The sequence below is a fragment of the Triticum dicoccoides genome, chromosome 2B (assembly GCF_002162155.2).
Source record: "Triticum dicoccoides isolate Atlit2015 ecotype Zavitan chromosome 2B, WEW_v2.0, whole genome shotgun sequence".
Taxonomy (NCBI): Eukaryota; Viridiplantae; Streptophyta; class Magnoliopsida; order Poales; family Poaceae; genus Triticum; species Triticum dicoccoides.
This window is the reverse complement of record NC_041383.1, coordinates 498,004,849-498,022,489: the sequence shown is the minus strand read 5'-3', so window position 1 is coordinate 498,022,489 and position 17,641 is coordinate 498,004,849. Positions and strand designations below refer to the sequence as shown.

Genomic DNA, 17,641 nt, shown 5'->3' with positions numbered 1-17,641 from the left:
CGCATTGGCGACCCTGGTCAAGGGTGCAGCAGGGACGACGGCGGCACACAAGAGGCGATGACGACGACGGTGACTACACTCGGTTCTACATGCTCCTCGGCATGTAGAAGGCGGGCGGCGGCGTAGTAGTGCTAGGCGTACTGTAGTTTTTAGTTAGTTTTAATTTATGTTTTTAGTTTTTGTACTAATATCAATTAAATCGCCGAGTTTGGACGAATTTTGTGTCGTGTTTGGCTGATTTCCTTTTTCAAAAAAGGCGTCTGGGGGCGACCTGGATGGGGCGGCTGGAAACCTGGTCGCCCCCACGCCCAAGTTTATCGCCGGTTCGTCCCGAGACGGTGCTTTTTCTAGCCCCTGGGAGGGGCGAACGGCTGGAGATGCTCTTAGTTGTGTCAACCTAGTCTTGAACTAAATGATTCTTGGCTCCGATATCATGTAGAAGTGTATGCTCTAGCCAATACAATCAAAAAATTGATTTAATGAAAGAGACCAGACAATATATTTATACGTTAACAACATGTACCCCAAATGCAAACAATCAGGTGGTGGTTCAGAACCTCTCTCTCTCTTTTTTCCTGCGAGGAACAAAAGCCGTCCATAAAACCTACGAAAAACTCACTTGAGCTTTTTTTTTTTGCGGGGAACTCACTCGAGCTTTTGCTTGAAAAAGGGTCAAAATCATTTTGAACTGCAGTGGAAAAGCTTCTTATCTTTAATTTTGAAGAAACGAGTAAAAATTTCCACACATAGTGGGTAACGGACTGAAGCACAAGCAATGAATTGTGCACCTCATTATTCTCTCGGTCTACTTACTGTAGTTTCCCAGTCGTCGCCTGCGTCTGCCGCTGAATTAAATTTCCCACAGCGCCGATCAAAACACGGTCCACAGGACCGAAGCGCCAACGCCGCGCACCCGTCACGCCGATGGCCGCCTCCGGTCCATAGACCCTGTTCCCCGAGAAACCAAACGCTTGTTTTGTCTCGTCTCGGCCCCTAGACAGGCAAGTCAAACCGGAGCGCCCCGCTCCCTCCGCCGAAGTCTTTAATTTCCGCGCCCGTGTCCTACCTCCACCGAACATCAGCACATGACGACCCGGCCCCGCTCCTCCAGGCCCACAGGTCGGCGTATGGAGCTGAACTTTCTCGCTTGGACCCGTCATTTACGACCGTTTCTGCTCCCCTGTCGCCCCCCTCACGCAAGCCCCTCTGCGCGCACCTGGTCCTCAGACGGAAGCATCGCCACCGTTGATTCAGGCTGGAGAGTGAGGCTCGATTGATCCGGTGCATGAGCCGGGTCTATGTCAGTGTGGGCCCTCCGTCTGTACCCTGCTGAGTGTTGACCCCCGGAAAGGCCCCTCCCATAGACTTCTTCGTCCACACGCGCAAACCTGACGAAAGAAAAAATACCCAAAACCGGAGCCCCTCCTGACCCTGAGCGAGAGCTGCTCAGCTCCTTCGCCTCCATCGCTCAAAGCTTCGAGCTCTCCTCCATCTCCCCTGCGAATCTCCGAGCTCGTCCGCCGCTGGATCGATCGGTGAGGCGATCCGCTTCGCCGGAGAAAACCACGATATTTTTTCCTTCTTCTTTTCTGTGGCCGTTCTTTAATTCTGCTTCCGGCCACGCCACCGGATCTGACTGAGGTGATCGAATTCCCTCGCCATCTTTCTGCTTGCTGTCAGGGTGCAGAGTTCCATGAAAGAGGCGCGGTTTTGGGAGGCCGTTGTAACCGAAGCCGAGCCCCGTGGTGTCCCGAGACGGGTCTCGCTGGCGGCGGGGGCTTCGTATTCTTCTTCTCCCTCCGGCTGCTCTATCTTGTTTTAGTTCACGGGTTGGAACTGGTAGGGAGTTTACGAAATATGGCCAGGTTTTGCTGCTTCGGCGCCGGTTGCTCAGAGGTAAACTTTGTTTCCATGCACCAGTATTTTCTTTGCTAATTGCATGTTTTTTTTCTGTATAAATAGAGTAGGATTTTTCCTGTGAGGCTGTCTGTACAGAATATCATGTGATAATTCGGGAAATTAAGTACTCCTACGATGATATTTTTAGAGGGTGTGGTTCCTAGAGAGCAAAGCTGTACTTTCTTCACGAATTGCACTGCCTTTGAGATGGCACAAATTTCACTGCCGGTGACATATGCTTTGTGGTAATGTTTTAATTGACTAAAGTTGACTTATTGGACACAAAATCCCATCAGCCCTCATCTTTTTAAAAAAAAACTAGCCCTCATCTTCTTATGACATGATTTTCGTTAGTTGTTGACTGGACTATACCTGCTCTGTGTTTCCTTTCAAAAAGGAAAAAGAACTACACCTCACCTGCTCTAAGATACTTTTTATAGTATTCCCAGAAGTAAATTTGTTGATACTCGAAACTTTTTAACTAAAAATTGTTAGAAGCTCATCGAATGCATTGGCTGGAAGCTATATTTGTTAATTTACTCTTGCTGACTGTTCTGTTTCAATATAGTTGACAGGGCATGCATCAGCCACCTCTGGTAAAGGGAAAGGCTGTCAGGGCCAAGTCAAGGTTAGCTACGGGTTTAGCCTTGTAAGAGGAAAGACAAACCATCCGATGGAGGATTTTCATGTCGCAGAACTTGCTGAAGTGAAAGGAAACGAGCTTGGTCTTTTTGCTATTTATGATGGTCATTTAGGAGATACTGTTCCTGCATACCTACAGGAAAATTTGTTTTCTAATATTTTGAACGAGGCAAGTTTTTTGACATCTGTTTCTATACAAAAATGTTACATTCACTAGTATTTTTGGTGATCTTATTTTTATTGTGTCATTTCAGGAAGAGTTTTGGACACATCCAGACAGAGCAATCACAAAGGCTTATGAAAAGACGGACCAGGCTATTCTGTCACATACTCCAGATTTGGGACAAGGTGGCTCCACTGCCGTAACTGCCATCCTTATAAACGGCAGTAAGTTGTGGGTAGCTAATGTTGGGGATTCGCGAGCTGTTCTTCTGAAAGGAGGTGAGGCCATACAGATGTCAATTGACCACGACCCGAATGCTGAGCGCGGCGCTATTGAAAATAAGGGTGGTTTTGTTTCAAATATGCCAGGTGGATCTTCTATTTTCACATTTTTTTTATTGAAATCATTGTTACAGGCTTGCGTCCAGTTGTGCATCTGATATTTGATTTACTAATCTTGTTCTGGAATATCAGGATACTGCAAACTCAGAATAGTAGTTCAAATGTTTTGTAGTAGTGAAAAGTTTTTAGTGATGTCAAAATGAAAAAGGTATCCGCTACTGAATACTGCTTAGATTAGTGATATGCTTGCTATATTCTTGCCATTATTTATTGTTAAACTATATGAATTTTTTGACCTGCGATGTAATGTACTCCCTCCGTCCCACAATAGAAGATTGTTTTTCAAGCTTACATAGCTTGAAAAACGATCTTCTATCGTGGGACGAAGGGAGTAGTTAGCTAATCTTAAATTATCCAGAAAATGTTGGAAGTGCTCTACTTTTTAAAATTTATACACAACTGTAGCAAGTGGATACTAAGCCCCGTTTGGATCACATAAAACGATGTATAAGTGTTCAGTATTGTGATTCTAATACAACCAATATTATTACACGTATGCAGCAATTATTTTCCGTCCACTTTAAGGTTTTCACTGAATTTGATAATATTATTATAGCACTACTCTGTATTAGCTAACCTTAAAGTGTCTGAACAAATGAGAAGTACTAGTGTTACAACTCAAAAGGCAGAAAGCTTTGTAAATCCATCCTTGTCGATTCAATTTCTTTTTGAAACTCTTGTCAATTCATTCTTGAGAAAGTGGCAATAGTTCACCAACCCTAGTCTTATGCATTATTTTTCACGTTAGTTCCACAAGGGCACAAGGCCCTAGCACGAAAGGCCAACAAAATATCTGCTCTGACATATATTAGAGTATCAGTATGTTCATCGTTGTTGCCTTTTTCCACCACCATAGCATGCTTCTGATAAAAATCAATAATTGCCGTGAGAATGTTCGCTAGTGATGACTATAAATACAAATATGCAAGTTTAGCCTCAACGTCTTCTTATGAAAAGAATGACAGTTGTGGGCAGGAGGCATTAAATGCCAGAACAGTATTACCTTTAGTTGTTTAGTAGGATGTGACTGATATTATCTTGTATTTACGATTAGTAGCTAGTAGGTAATTTTGATGCATCTGACCCGTGGCTACAAAAATTCTTATGTTAATGGTATCACACATTGTGATGTGGACATTGATTCACATCGGGATGGCTTGGAGAGGATCAAGGTATTGAAAGGGGAGACATACGTAGTGGGAATAATTGAAAGGGGATACAGACATAGTATATTGGGAATGAGTGAACTATAGGGATGATGGAGATTTCTTTGTAAGGATGTAGTCAACCTTAAGACCCTTAACATGACTCAGAACTTCCGACTATCTGGATAAGGATTTTTTAGCCTATGCTAAACGTTAACAAGTCCTGAACAAAGACACTGATTAAATACTCGCTTACTCCATTTCGCCTATCTTTTCTTTTAGTCCTGAACAAAGCTACCAACAAAAATATACTCGTTTGCTTCCTCACGCTCTATCCTTTCTGCCTTACTGGCAATCTGCTGTCCGAGTTGCAGAAGAGCTTGCTGCACTACTAAGAAGAGCATAAATGTGTGTTGAAAAGAAACTGGGAATGAAAAGGTGACGATGCAGAATGATAACATGGTTTCTGCTGAAAGGTTGTGAATGAGTAAATGGTAGCCATGGAAATGTAGAACATGATCGTGTGAAAAAAATGGGATCTTAATGCCATCGGTACACCATGTAGCAGTTGCTGATTGATACCACCAATTTTGTTCAAACATTGCACTGATTAAGTAATAAATGAGTGTAGTTCACATCAAGGGCAGAAGTTTTTTAGTTGAGCCGGCCTCAGCAATGCGGCAGCAGAGTAGAATACAAACGACAAAAATGGCCAGGACGTACACTGGTGCAGCTTGCGTGGCATCCACTCTTGTTTCTAGTTAACTCCATGATTTTATATATAATAGCCTGTTAACTCTATGCATTAGTGTCTTTTTTCTATAATTGCCTAGATATGTTTTTGTGTTTGTGCCTGAAATATGATGCTGTAATTTACAGGAGATGTTCCCAGAGTCTGTGGTCAGTTGGCCGTGTCCAGAGCGTTTGGGGACAGGAATCTAAAATCACTTTTGAAATCAGAGCCTGATGTGAAAGTTGAAGATATCGATCACACTGCTGAGCTAGTTGTCCTTGCGAGCGATGGAGTTTGGAAGGTGTGGTTTGTTATAGATATAGTGGATTGCTGGGATAAAACCTAGTACTCCCACCGATCCAAATCAACTGTCGCAGATTTAGTACAAAGTTTTACTAAAGCTGTGACAATTAATTTGGATCAGAGGGAGTAGCACATTGGTTGATATATGCTTATACTTGTTTGTGTCAACCAGGTAATGAACAATCAGGAAGCCGTTGATGTGGTGAAAAGGTACAAGGACCCACAAACAGCTGCCAAGCAATTAGTCGCCGAAGCAGTGAAAAGAGACAGTAAAGATGATATATCATGCGTGGTCGTTAGGTTCAAGATGTATGTTGCAGGCAACTCGTGAAGAATTGTCACTGAGAGGAGAGCAGAAGGAATTATAACATCAAAACATTGCCTGCCTGACAAGGATAGTGGTAATGCAAAAGAATAATTCTCTTGAATGCTGGCTGTAAATCATGTGTTAGCTCGATTGTAAGTTCATATATAAATATGCTAGAATTCTTTGTTTGGGATTCCAGGGTACATGCGAGTGGGTCCAAATAGCCTTCTTCTGTAAATAATGCTTTTCAGATATTCAAAGTTCAGGGTGCTCCGTTGTGAGAGCTCTTTGGGTGGGTTGTCTTCATCTTCCAACTTGGAGTTTACCCCAAATTGGGTAAAATTGATTTTAAAATGGGCGATTTTCCTGTTTAAAATCAAGGGCAACTCATTGCTTCTACAAAATCACAAACGGTGATTGTGATTTCGGGTATGATAAAATGTGAATAACTCCCAGTTTTTATAAGCATGTACCGGCCTGTTTGGGCTGCTCCGCTCCCTAAAATTCATCTCTGCTCTAGAAATTACAAACCAAACAGGGTAGCTCCTCAATATGCCATTCCAAGAAAACTAGAATCTAGGATACAACTCACTATTTTTTGTGAAGCTCTTAAGGGGGTGCTCCGCTGGAGGTAAGTGGATACCCCTTTGTTTTTCCCACGACATTCAGCCAGATAGATTTTTTCCACCAAATTTCTCATTCTTGAAGCTAAATCTACCTAGAAGCCAAATATGATAAACTGCTCTTTGTGGAGCTGCAACTCCTATATGCAACTGCTTCAAAGTGAAGCTGATTTTGATAGAGCGGAGCAGTCCCAAACATGTACTATTTGATAAAATGTGGACCTGAAAATTTTAGGCAAAACTGTATACATAGATTAGAAGAAACCGTGAACAGTGTTTTATGCCCTCTTTGTTTCCTACACTGAAAATTTGCGGCAAAACAATGCACACTGTCTTTTCGTACAACATTTCACAGTCGCCAGACAAGTGCATTCATAAAGCTTCTCAGGAATTCGAAAATTTCCATGTACACTTTTGATTTTTGGGAGCACCGGGCTGCCCAAAACGCGCGTCATCGTCCTCCTCTATCCGAAGAGATTCATAGGGCACCGAGAAAGGGAAGCCATGGTCGACTTGTTGGGCTCAAGTTTGCCACACACACACACAAAAAAAGGTCGATCAGATTGCTACCATGAAGAGCAGATTATGCCTGAATTGTTCGGACGAAATGTAAATCCATGCACAACTTATGATGTGGATAGCGCTTCTCATCTTCCATCGAGATGTCATCATCCATACTTTTATGTACCCAGTAAGCTCGTGACATGGAAATGTAGGTGACATTCTGAAAAAAGTGTATCTATCCGCACCATAAGCAGCGGTTGCATTTACAACAACTCTTGTTCGTTAGCAGGTCCTATCGTACACACGTGGATTCCAGATAGGCTCCGGGCGGTGAAGTGCTAATGTGCACCTGGAGAGATGGGAGCTAGCCTTGTCGGGTTTTCTTCCAGCCCGGTGCTTAGCGCATCTTCAACGACCCACAAATTTTCTCCCCTATCTGTACAGACAAAGAGGATCAATCTGCGGATACAGATGCAGAAGGCAGCTACCCAGTGTTATCCTGTATATATCCATCAGTAAGGGCAATTTCAAATTCAAATTTAGTCTGATTCACACAACGCGCAGGATCACATGACCGATCACAATCAAAAAGAGGCAAGTATGCTTAGTTTTTACAAGCCTGAATCCGAAAAAACATCAGTCCGACAGTCCGTGGAATTTTCTGCCCTATCGGACCGGCAATCCCAGCCCTTTGCTCCACGATCAAGGTGACATCGCCGCCGCTGTAAACAGCCTTCAGCTCCGCCTCTGCCGCGTCCTCATTGTCCGCCGCCGCCAACTGATCTCTCTGCCGCTGCAACATCTGCTAATAGACAGATTGCATGACCATTCTTGCGTCGGCATCCAAAGAGTCCACATTCAAGGTCAACATCTTGGCGTCCTCCGCATTGGCGGCAAGCTTCACCTTCTTTTCCTCAAGCCCGGCCTTCTCTTTGATCATGGTCCTCCTCTCTTCGAGCTCGAGCTTCTTGTCCGTCGCCTGCATCAACAATTTGAATCTCTCCGCCTTTTTCTCCTCCTGGAGGTCCGAGCGCTTCACGCATGCCTCCTCCTTCTTCGACAAGATGTCCTCGAACCTCTCCGTTAGCTTGGCCGCCGCACCTTCTCGCTTCGCCCTCTCCTCCTCCCACTTCTTCTCATGTAAAAATCTTCTAACCTTCTTCCGCGGTTCTTGAGTTGGGTCGGTAGGGTCACTGGTTTCTTCCTCGTTGGATTGGGCGGCGATCTTGGCTATGAAAATGTTCCACTTTGGTTGTCCATTCAATTTCAATCAACAATGCATGATGGTGAAGTTTTTCTTCTCTAACTTCTTGTACACCAAACAAACACGAGAAGGCTACAAAATAATGCATATCTGGTTAGTGATCAACAAAACTATGCATATCCGGCAAGTGAGCAACAAAACAATGCATGTCCAGCTAGTGATCAACAAAACTATGCATATCCGACAAGTAAGCAACAAAATAATGCTTGTCCGGCTAGTGATCAACAAAATTATGCATATCCGGCAAATGAGCAACAAAAGAATGCATGTCCAGCTAGTGATAAACAAAACTAAGTATGTCCAGTTAGTGAGCAACAAAACAATGCATGTCCGGCTAGTGATCAATAAAACTATGCATACTCAGCTAGTAGGCAATAAAACAATGCATGTCTGGCTAGTGATCAACAGAACTAAGCATACCCACCTACTGAGCAACAAAACAATGCATGTTCGGCTATTGATCAACTTACTTGCTTAGTGATTAGTGCACCGCTAGGCCACCGTGCGATGAGATGCTTCAAGTGCCCACAATACTTGGATACGGCCTTTTGGATGGTGTACCATCGATGGTTGAGGGACTTCGATTCATGGTTGCATACGACCGCATCGAAGCAGGGGGCGAAATGCTTGTGTTCGCGGAAACAAGTGTGAATGTTGTTCCAAAATGTTGTGCCCTTTTGCTCCGTGCCAGGGATCGGATCAAGGCTAGTGGCCAACAATGCATCGCACACAATAGCTCGTCCTCCCACATGATGAAGCTTTCTCCTATATCTTTCTTCTTTGGATCATCAGCTGAATCATCCGGATCATCGTCCTCGCCGTCCTCCCCCTCCTCCTCCTCCTCCCCCTCTGGCTGCTATTGTCCAGCGGCCCAATGCTGTTCTTGCTGTGTGCCCACGTCGGTCTGGGTGTAGGACTGTTGCGTGCCCGTCTGGGTATAGGACTGCTACTGTTGGTAGTTGCCGGACTAGGTGGGATCCGAGTCTTCCACCTGCCCATCCTCATAGTCGCATCCTCCTCCACCACCGCCTCCGTCGTGGATGATGTCAAACATCTCCCTGTCCGGGTCATCGTACGTCAGCTCCCCCGCTCTAGGCATTGTAGCGAACAACGTGCGTGTAACACCCCAAATGTCATGCTACAGTAACTCATGCTAATGGTGCCATGTCATCACAATTAATTTTTCTAAACTTCACTTTGATCCGAACCCAGTTAAAATTCAAATTTAAAATAAAGTAAAAAATAACATTTCTTTAAACAACTAAACAAAATTGTTCGCAATATGTCATTAAATCCCCAAGCAATTTTAAAGATAACACAAACATCATTTGGATGCCCAAATTGTCCCTGGCAATTATTTTAGTGGACCAACAACATTTAAATTGCCTTTTTGAATTAAAACAAACATGTAAATATTTCCATGCAACTTAAAACTTTGTGTGCCAACTTTGTGTGCTAACTCAAAGTGCTGCCTACAGATTATGTGCTAGATATCAAGTTCAACAAAATTCAAATGATATTAATATAAAATAGAAAACAGAGGTGAAATAATAAAACGGAAAGTTAAAAAGAAAAAGGTGAAAAACTGCTAGGCACTTGCGGCCTGCTGCTACAGGAGGAGGCCCAGCCCACCTCCACCTCTCCTTCCACCTCCTGCTACATATTGAAGGGCACGTCGCGAGGGTTTCAACGGTGAAAACGAATCTAAATTTCGACATGCGGTTTAGAAGATATGCCTTTTATAATTTTAAAAATCAAAAATTAATGCACAAAAGACGAACATAAGGAATATTAATACATCGGCATATAGTCATTCATCACATGAGGAGAAACTATATATAAGATGATTAATTAACAACATGCTACAGGTTTCCTAATTGAAACAAAAAGAACAAAAGATTTTCAAAAAAGCTGGCCGCCCAGGAGCTCTAGCGGGCACCCAGCCGCCCGCTAGACGCCTCATTTTTTTTGAGAAGTTAAAGGTTTCTTCTTCTTTTTTTCTGGTATGGAGTAGATTTTTTTTAAAGATCGGCTAGAGACGCTTTTACAGATACAATGGTACACTTTCAACAAAAAGCACACGAGATCATGGAAAAAATCTTTAAGTAATCCTCCATCATTTGCAAAAACATTTACATCCGGAATGATCGATCGACTAGAACGGTCGCTCCGTGAACAAAGGATTCAGAGGTAACAAAATGTAGTCCAGCGGCCAACGCTCGATCCGGGTGCGTGCACGAAGCAGAAGAAGAAAAACATCGATCCATTCCCTCCAAAAATAAAATAAATCCATGGTTCCTCCATGGCTTCATTGCCTCTGCCGCGCGCGTGCACCTTAGCACCGCATCGACTCCCTGATGGCCATGGACGCCACGGCCTTGGCCCAGGCGACCAGCTCCTGCTTCATCCTCCCCTCGTCGTCCCACAGCAGCGGCACATCCACCTCCACGGCGCTCCCCTGCAGCATGCCCCTTTCCCTTCCCTCCGTAGACGAATTAGCACCGCTGTCCCCCGCCCACGGCCTCACCGCCTGGACGGCGGGAACGCACGCGGGCGCCGGCTGCGGCAAGGCCCTGCCATCCAAAGCCATGACGGATGATGAGTTCGGATTTCGAAGTCGTCGTTGCAGAGGAATTCTGCTGTTGGCCGGATGGATGTCTCGGTTGGTGCTGCTGGGGAGGTGAGCGCGCGCTCTATATATACACCGGCCGGCCAGCGGCGCGTGCGCGGCCGCGGACGTGGGACGCACGAGTAGCATATGGGCGATCGGCCTCACACGTGTACGCGCCAGTGCCTGACGACTGACGACACAACGCACTGCCTGCACAGGTGTCCGGGAAACACACGCTGAAATTAAGCGGTTGGTTGGTTGGTTCGACGGGACGGGGTCGATTATGATATGTGCATTCAGGTGCTCGGTGCGATCGTGTTCCTGACTGGTCGGGCGGCCGGGGTGGTTGGAACTGGGACATCGTTGGTCACGCGGGATCACACCGGCCTGGGTTTTAAATTGTGGTTCACTTGCACGTGTCAGTGCCGTCAAACATATCGTACTACTATATGGTTATATGCTACTGTGGTGGATCATTGTCATCATCGAACTACGCGTCCCGATCGATGGGAGTATGTGAACTGAGGTGTTTCGGTCGATGCTGATCGTGACATCGATGATGTTTTCTTTACGAAAAAGAGGTTGAAATCGCTTGCCTGTACATCAATAGTAGCACACATGCATTTTTATTAAACTAACAAAAGAGCCCGTGCGTTGGAACGGAAGAGAAAACATAACACACATTCTTAACCCAACAACCATCTCTCAAGACCATAATAGGTCCATCTCCTTTATTTTTGCGAGGCATCATATTTGTGTTGCCGCTTATCCTCCTCCTCACCCTCGCCGGCGATGGCCTCTGTGTTCACACAAAACAAAAAAAAACGTGTTTGAATATGTTTTCTCCTAAGGCGTCTCTCTCCCTCTCTCCTCCCTCTCCCTCCCTTCCTCTCTCTCTCTCGCTTTCTCTCACTCTCGCGATGAGAAATCTATTGTTTTCCCCTGCGACATTTTTCAGAGGTATGCATGTGTAGTTATCGATGTTTTCTTTTCCCTACATTGTTATAGTGTGGTGTTTATTTGCAATCCGGGTCGCCGCCGGTACGAAAGGAAAACGGATCTTACGCTATAAATTATAAGGATGCTCACAAAATGATATTTTAAAAATATTAACAGGTAAAATTAACATCATATTTAGATTCCACATATTTTTCTAATAAAATTTCATATATAACATGTTAAAATCGAAGTTACAGTTTAAAAGATACGGATAATTTAGAAAATCATTTGTTTGACTTGAATATATTCCAAAATAATATTTAAAAATACTTAACACGTGAAAATAATCTCATATTCATATTCTACATATTTTTCTAATCAAATTTTATATATAACATGTTCAAATCTGAGTTACGGTTTAAAAGATATGGATGATTTAAAAAAACATTATTTGACTTAAATATGATACGCAGATGAATTACCTAAAAGATCAGGGGGGGGTTCGAAAAATGTAAAATAACGGTTCGGGTGTGACTTAAATCTGAACTGTGGGTAACAAAACACAGGGACTTTTGTGTAAAATATAAAAAACTATTCGTTTTAACTTAAAACAGGACCGCGGGTTGAATTCTCTGAATAGAGGGACTTTTCCAAAAAATGCCATGACGGACGAAAGAAACTCAATTTACTTTATTATTAGGTAAAGATTAGTATTAAACAAAAGTCTGACAAAACATACACCAAACAATTCGAAACTATAGCAGTAAAAAAAAACAATTCAAAGCCATCATTCACAAATATAAACTTGATATATAATGGGGAATGTCATCACTCCTCACCATCTAGAACCAGGATCATCGTCGATCGGTCCGCACGATGTACCAGGAGCATGGTTTTTTTTAGCGGGTAACCCGATACGAAGGTTGACTCCAAATTATTTGGAGAACCGAGTCCGAGTGGTTGATATATGGAAGAATGTTTGGCCAGATAACTCGACGTACACTACAAGGTAATGAAAGGGACGAACACATACATCAAACTACTTTATATAAGATAAGAGACGTCATTGTCTCTTACGTGGCTGCGTGTTTAGCTAGCTTTCCTTTTTAAAGTTTTATCAAAAAGCAGCCTTGTTTCATACACGTATGCCTTGTTAAGGTGTTCAATGTTCTTCGCAAAACTTAACGTCTATATGCAAATAGAGCATGCATTTCTTGTGCTGCATCTTTTGAGTGGGAAAGTATCACTGCAAACATGTATTTTGGCGTTGACGTTCTTTTTGTCAATGACAAAGAGCTGTGAGGAAGGGTCTGTTTGGATCAAAGCCCAGGTTCCGTTTCCATGTCAATATCTTGGTCGAGTAGATCAGATTTTATGCTCATGCGCAGGTGAAACAAGGGCGGCCGATCCATATGCCAAATGGCCCCGGGATATTATCAGCTTCGTGTCATGCAGGGCTAGCAATTGGAGATGTTTTCACTTATGTTTATAACTTTTTTCCATCTAAAAACTAAATAGATTAAAAAAATATCAAATACTCACTCGCACTCGCATAGAGCCTACAGAAGAAGATCGGAGTGACAAAGGCTTAAGCTTGACAAAGTCACCACATGCATCACACTATTGACAGAGACGTTGACATCTATTAAAATAATATTTCATCTTGTAAAACACACATGGTGTCAAACCATCACTGGAAATACAACCATCCTCCTCTGTTCCACTACATAGTCGGGATAGATTGAAGTTATATCCTCAGTCAAATGGAGCTGATATGGCTATATATTTCTCACATCACTTGACCAGCTCGCCAGTAATTGTTTCCACCAGCCTAGTCTGATGTTTTCATGTTGGCCCACCTACCACGGGTTAAGGTGTGTATAGATATCCTTATTCATATATCCTCCAAGCCCCTATTATATACATAATATACATACCTTATTTTCACCCTTCTCATATTGTCTCTTCCGCTGCTGCCGCATACTTTGATCTCAAACCTCTCACTCCGTAGTTTTTTCTGCAAGTAACATGCAGGATTCAAACAAGCTTAATTTGTTTTCATCAAGTTTGGATTGCTTAGCACGAGTCTCACGTGGTACCTCTCACTTCGTAGTTGCATTCTAAATCATAACCATCCTGTCAAAATGACACTCCTATCTTCCTGGATGCTAGTGTTAGTGACGTTTGCAAAACTAGGCGTTGTTGTAGCACATGTCACCCCATTTAGACCCATCACGGCTAGTATCATATCCTTAGCGCATGTCCTTGCATCACGTAGAACACATCAATGCCTTAAAGCAAACATACACATGATTAGAATTATTAAAATTATACAAAGACCTTGGGCCTATCTCTTGCTCGACTATACATTCTAGGTAATTCTTTTCCTGGGTCATATTCCACATATAATAACGTATATAAGGTTGGGTTGCAACTTTATCATCGTGACCTTCCACCCTTTGCATAGTCCATGGATCTTACTCATCGAGGGGAAGAACCGTCTCAAACTATACAAATATTCAACAATTCAAGAGCTTTCTCCCGTGTGTTGTGAGGCCTTAATGAAATGCAGGAGATCGACTTCTAAAGAACTGCAAACAATTAATTGTAGCAGGGCGAATACACTCATGGCAAGCCTTCATAAAACAAAAATACTTGAAACTTAAGTCAGGTAAATATTTGCTTTCATTGTGTTTCTAGTATTTATTGCCTGTCACGACTGGCACAACTATCAGAATTGCAAACACTCTGGATCCATGTACTTTCTGCAAGACCAATGGAAGCGTACTCGAAGCCTCTCACAACATCCTCTTTCTACACTACACGATAAACGCAAACAATTAATGAAACCATGAGAACTTATGTATATAGCAGAGGTAGCTGGTGATTTCAAGGGGAAACAGCCTCGCTAGGCTTCCGGGTCGCTTCAGGCCTCCTCTAATGCATTGGTGCTAAAATGAGGTACTAAGTGCACTAAAATGCTTAGCAACTAATGTCCCCAATGCATTGGTGCTTAGAGTATGGTTAATAGTATAGCCAGCTGCTGGCTATAAGTCAGTGCCATGTCATCTACAACCCATCTTATAGCCAACGTGTACAATAATACATCAAAAGAGTGTACTACTTTTTTATTATGTGGCCCACATTTCATTCTCATAAAGTGTCTAGGAGCACGAGCTAGAGCTGGCTCTTCACGAAGAGCCCCCTTACCTTCTATCTCCTCTTCTCTTTCCCCCAACTAAGCAAAAATATACTAGTTTATTTCTTATAGCGCGCTGACTTAGCTTTATTGTACTTGCTCTTAGCTTTTGTAGGTAAACCATCTTTATTTAATTGTTTAGTGACAAAACTCCTTCATGTATTGGTTGATAGTCCTTTTGCATAGGTCCACGTGCTTAGTATTGGTTCTTTTTGGGGTCACTATAATGATCTTTCTTCTTTTTAATTGCTTTGCCACATCATTTTTCTGCCTATGTGGCACCCTTAGCACCTGTACACCGTGGACCACTGGGAAGGGCCTCAGGCGACCCCGGAGGCGCCGCCGCGGCCACCTTCGAAGGCCCTCCCTTGCAGCGCCGTTCACCATGCCGCCGCCGGAGGAGGCCGGCCGCCCGGCGGACGGTGGCAGCGGGGCATCTCCGACCTCTTTTTTTTCTTCTGTTCTCCCCCTTGGTGGTCGTCTTCTGATCTGGCCGCTGGCTTCCTGATCTCTCCATGGCTTGCCTCCCGATCCAGCAGCTACTTCAATCCGATCTGGATGAAGTCCATGGCCTGGAGCGGGGCTGGTGCCTGGACGCATCCACACGGCTGCTTGAGAGTCACGTGGAATTGGATATGGGACCGCGACGCCCTCGCTGCGGATTAAGGTCACCATCAAAAGATTTTTTTTAGAGTTTTATCTCCATAGATCCGGTGGTTGACTTCGGCGGCGAGATGCAAATATGGACAAAGTCTTAATGCAGAGGGATGGTTGTGCGGCAGTGGCGGTCACATCGCATGTAGCTGCTGGGATTGTGGAAAAGCGGCGGCGACAACACATGAATGACTTCGATGGTGGTGCTACTTGAGCACCCGGTTTTGAGCTCCGGGGTGAAAGCCTAGGTCTGACCCGAGTTGGGTATACCTGGCAATGGTGATGTTTTTACGTCGTTACCTTGTTGAAGGCATTGTTCGGAATGCTCGGACTGATTCTTCAGGATGAAAACCTAGATTGTAGCCTTGAGTGGCTGGATCCGGTGACGGTGACACTTGAGTGTTGCTCCCTTCCTAAAGGCGTTGATGTTGAAGAACCTCATCGTCCTCTCGGTGTCATGAGATGGTCGGTGCAGATATGGTCCTTGCTATAGTTTGTCGATCCAGGATATGATCGCTTTGTTTTTTTCCCTCACCTATACGCAAAGCTTTGGTCATATATGACTTTGCTATTTGCCGGTGTTTTTTTTTGTGTGTACGTTGGTGTTAGCTGTGTGCATCCTATCTATGCAGAGACTGGGTGTGTGCTCATCGTGTTTGTATCTCCTTGATGCTTCATTTTGAGCTAATAAAATCCATCCTTTATCGAAAAAACTCTCTTCCATCCTGTCCATAATATATACTCCTATGTAAAGTGAGTACATGCTGAACGGCCGATCGAAGGAGCAAAAAAAAAAAGGAGTAAACATGCTGAACGACCGATTGATCGATCGATAAAGAAGCACCCATAAGGAGCAAAAAAATGGAATAAACGCATTCACCAATTACTTATCCACCACGTATGCACTGCAGTGCTATACACCTGACGCTACGACCTCAGCATTGCGGTGATATGCCCTGATGGCCATGGATGCCACGGCCTTTGCCCAGGCGACCAGCTCCTGCTTCATCCTCCTCTCATCGTCTAGCGGCAAATCTATCGGGACGACACCCTCAAAATACCTTGATCTCGCTTTAGAAGACGCGCTGCCGTTACCTGCAGGCCGTGCCCTGGTCGCATCGAAGTTGACATCGACGACGAGCTCGCAGGCCGTCGCCACGGCCGGTGGAGCTTTGGCATCCAAAACCATGACAAATTGACGACTGAAAACGCACAAAACTGATGCCTAGCTGGCACGGCCGGGTGGCTTTGCGGCTTGAGTGCTAGGTTGCTAGCTCGTGGGATTGGTGCAACTAGGAGTTGGGGAAGCACGCTCTATATATCGGGGAGTCAAGTGGCAAGAGAGCGGGCATGTGAAGCACGAGTAGCATGACTAATTTTATATGCATGCTACGTGTGATTAGATTCATAGAGTGTGATGAGTCATGAGTGTGAAATGGTGCAATGTTGACGTTACCTAGGTGTAGCACTCCCTCGGCATCTTCCCTAAGATCGCCGGTTTACACGCTAGAGTTTTAACTATAATATAGTGGCTGGTTGGAAACTTGGAGGACGAAGGCATGTAGCAGCAGCACGTCGACGGATCCAACGATTTGGATGGTTTTAATTCTCAAATGATCAATGCCACGTTCGGACCATAGGAAGAAAAAAAGAATTATAAGAACGAGAGAAACATGTACTAGGATTGTCAAAGGGATGAGCACAACATACTTTGTACTGGAGAAGTGAAGGAAAACGTTTTAGGGCTAGAATAAACCTTATAATTAAAAAAGATCAGTTACGAACTTAAGATGAAATGCAGTTTCGTAATTGATGTAATAAAACCAATAATATATATATTTTATTATGTCTCTTTTACCAATGCTTAGTCGACTTTTTTGGTGGCTGATTTTTTTCCCTATAGTTGTGCATGCGATAACGTATTAATTTTGCAATTATGTGACACAACTTTTTTTTAGAGAAAATGCTAGAGCCCGACTTTATAAATAAAGCCATCAGGCAGAGTTAACAACGTAGCCACAACATAGAACACACAAGAGAGTGTCAGCGCCCAAGACGAAAGTTTAGAAAGGCAAACGTACATGGCTCCCAGGCCAGTACACGGCACACAGGCCGGAGACTAAGAAAGAGAAGATAAAAGGACCACCAAATCCTAGCCGCCGGACTGGATCTGCAGAAGAGAGGTGGCAGTAGCTCGGATCTTGGTAGCCATAACATCAAAAGCATCCTGGTCCACCTCCTTAGTCAATAATCT

At 43.9% G+C, this 17,641-nt stretch overlaps 2 protein-coding genes and 1 pseudogene across 3 annotated transcripts; 1 reads left to right on the top strand and 2 right to left on the bottom strand.

Annotated features, from left to right (window-relative positions):
* LOC119364456 overlaps positions 1-17,641 on the bottom strand; it is a 93,187-nt pseudogene that overhangs the window by 30,802 nt on the left and 44,744 nt on the right.
* Positions 1,377-5,899, top strand: LOC119364458 (probable protein phosphatase 2C 41). 2 transcript variants are annotated; one of them, XM_037629934.1, is made up of 6 exons: positions 1,377-1,535; positions 1,681-1,896; positions 2,468-2,710; positions 2,796-3,072; positions 5,130-5,284; positions 5,459-5,899. In XM_037629934.1, the coding sequence occupies exons 2-6, from the start codon at positions 1,858-1,860 to the stop codon at positions 5,615-5,617; spliced, it is 873 nt and encodes a 290-aa protein (XP_037485831.1). In that variant the 5' UTR covers positions 1,377-1,535; positions 1,681-1,857; the 3' UTR covers positions 5,618-5,899. The 2 variants fall into 2 exon arrangements, with proteins under 2 accessions (XP_037485831.1, XP_037485832.1); XM_037629935.1 differs by having other exon boundaries at positions 1,381-1,535; positions 1,688-1,896.
* LOC119364459 lies at positions 10,074-10,641 on the bottom strand. The gene has a single exon (XM_037629937.1). It carries the CDS (start codon positions 10,572-10,574, stop codon positions 10,320-10,322), a length of 255 nt encoding a protein of 84 aa, XP_037485834.1. The 5' UTR covers positions 10,575-10,641; the 3' UTR covers positions 10,074-10,319.

Excerpts from the sequence above, each read along its gene's own strand:
- LOC119364458 (XM_037629934.1), top strand. The coding sequence starts at position 1,858 with ATGGCCAGGTTTTGCTGCTTCGGCGCCGGTTGCTCAGAG. Across the intron at positions 2,711-2,795 it reads TTTCTAATATTTTGAACGAG|GAAGAGTTTTGGACACATCC; the intron begins GCAAGTTTTTTG and ends GTGTCATTTCAG. Across the intron at positions 3,073-5,129 it reads TTTTGTTTCAAATATGCCAG|GAGATGTTCCCAGAGTCTGT; the intron begins GTGGATCTTCTA and ends TGTAATTTACAG.
- LOC119364459 (XM_037629937.1), bottom strand. The coding sequence starts at position 10,574 with ATGGCTTTGGATGGCAGGGCCTTGCCGCAGCCGGCGCCCGCGTGCGTT.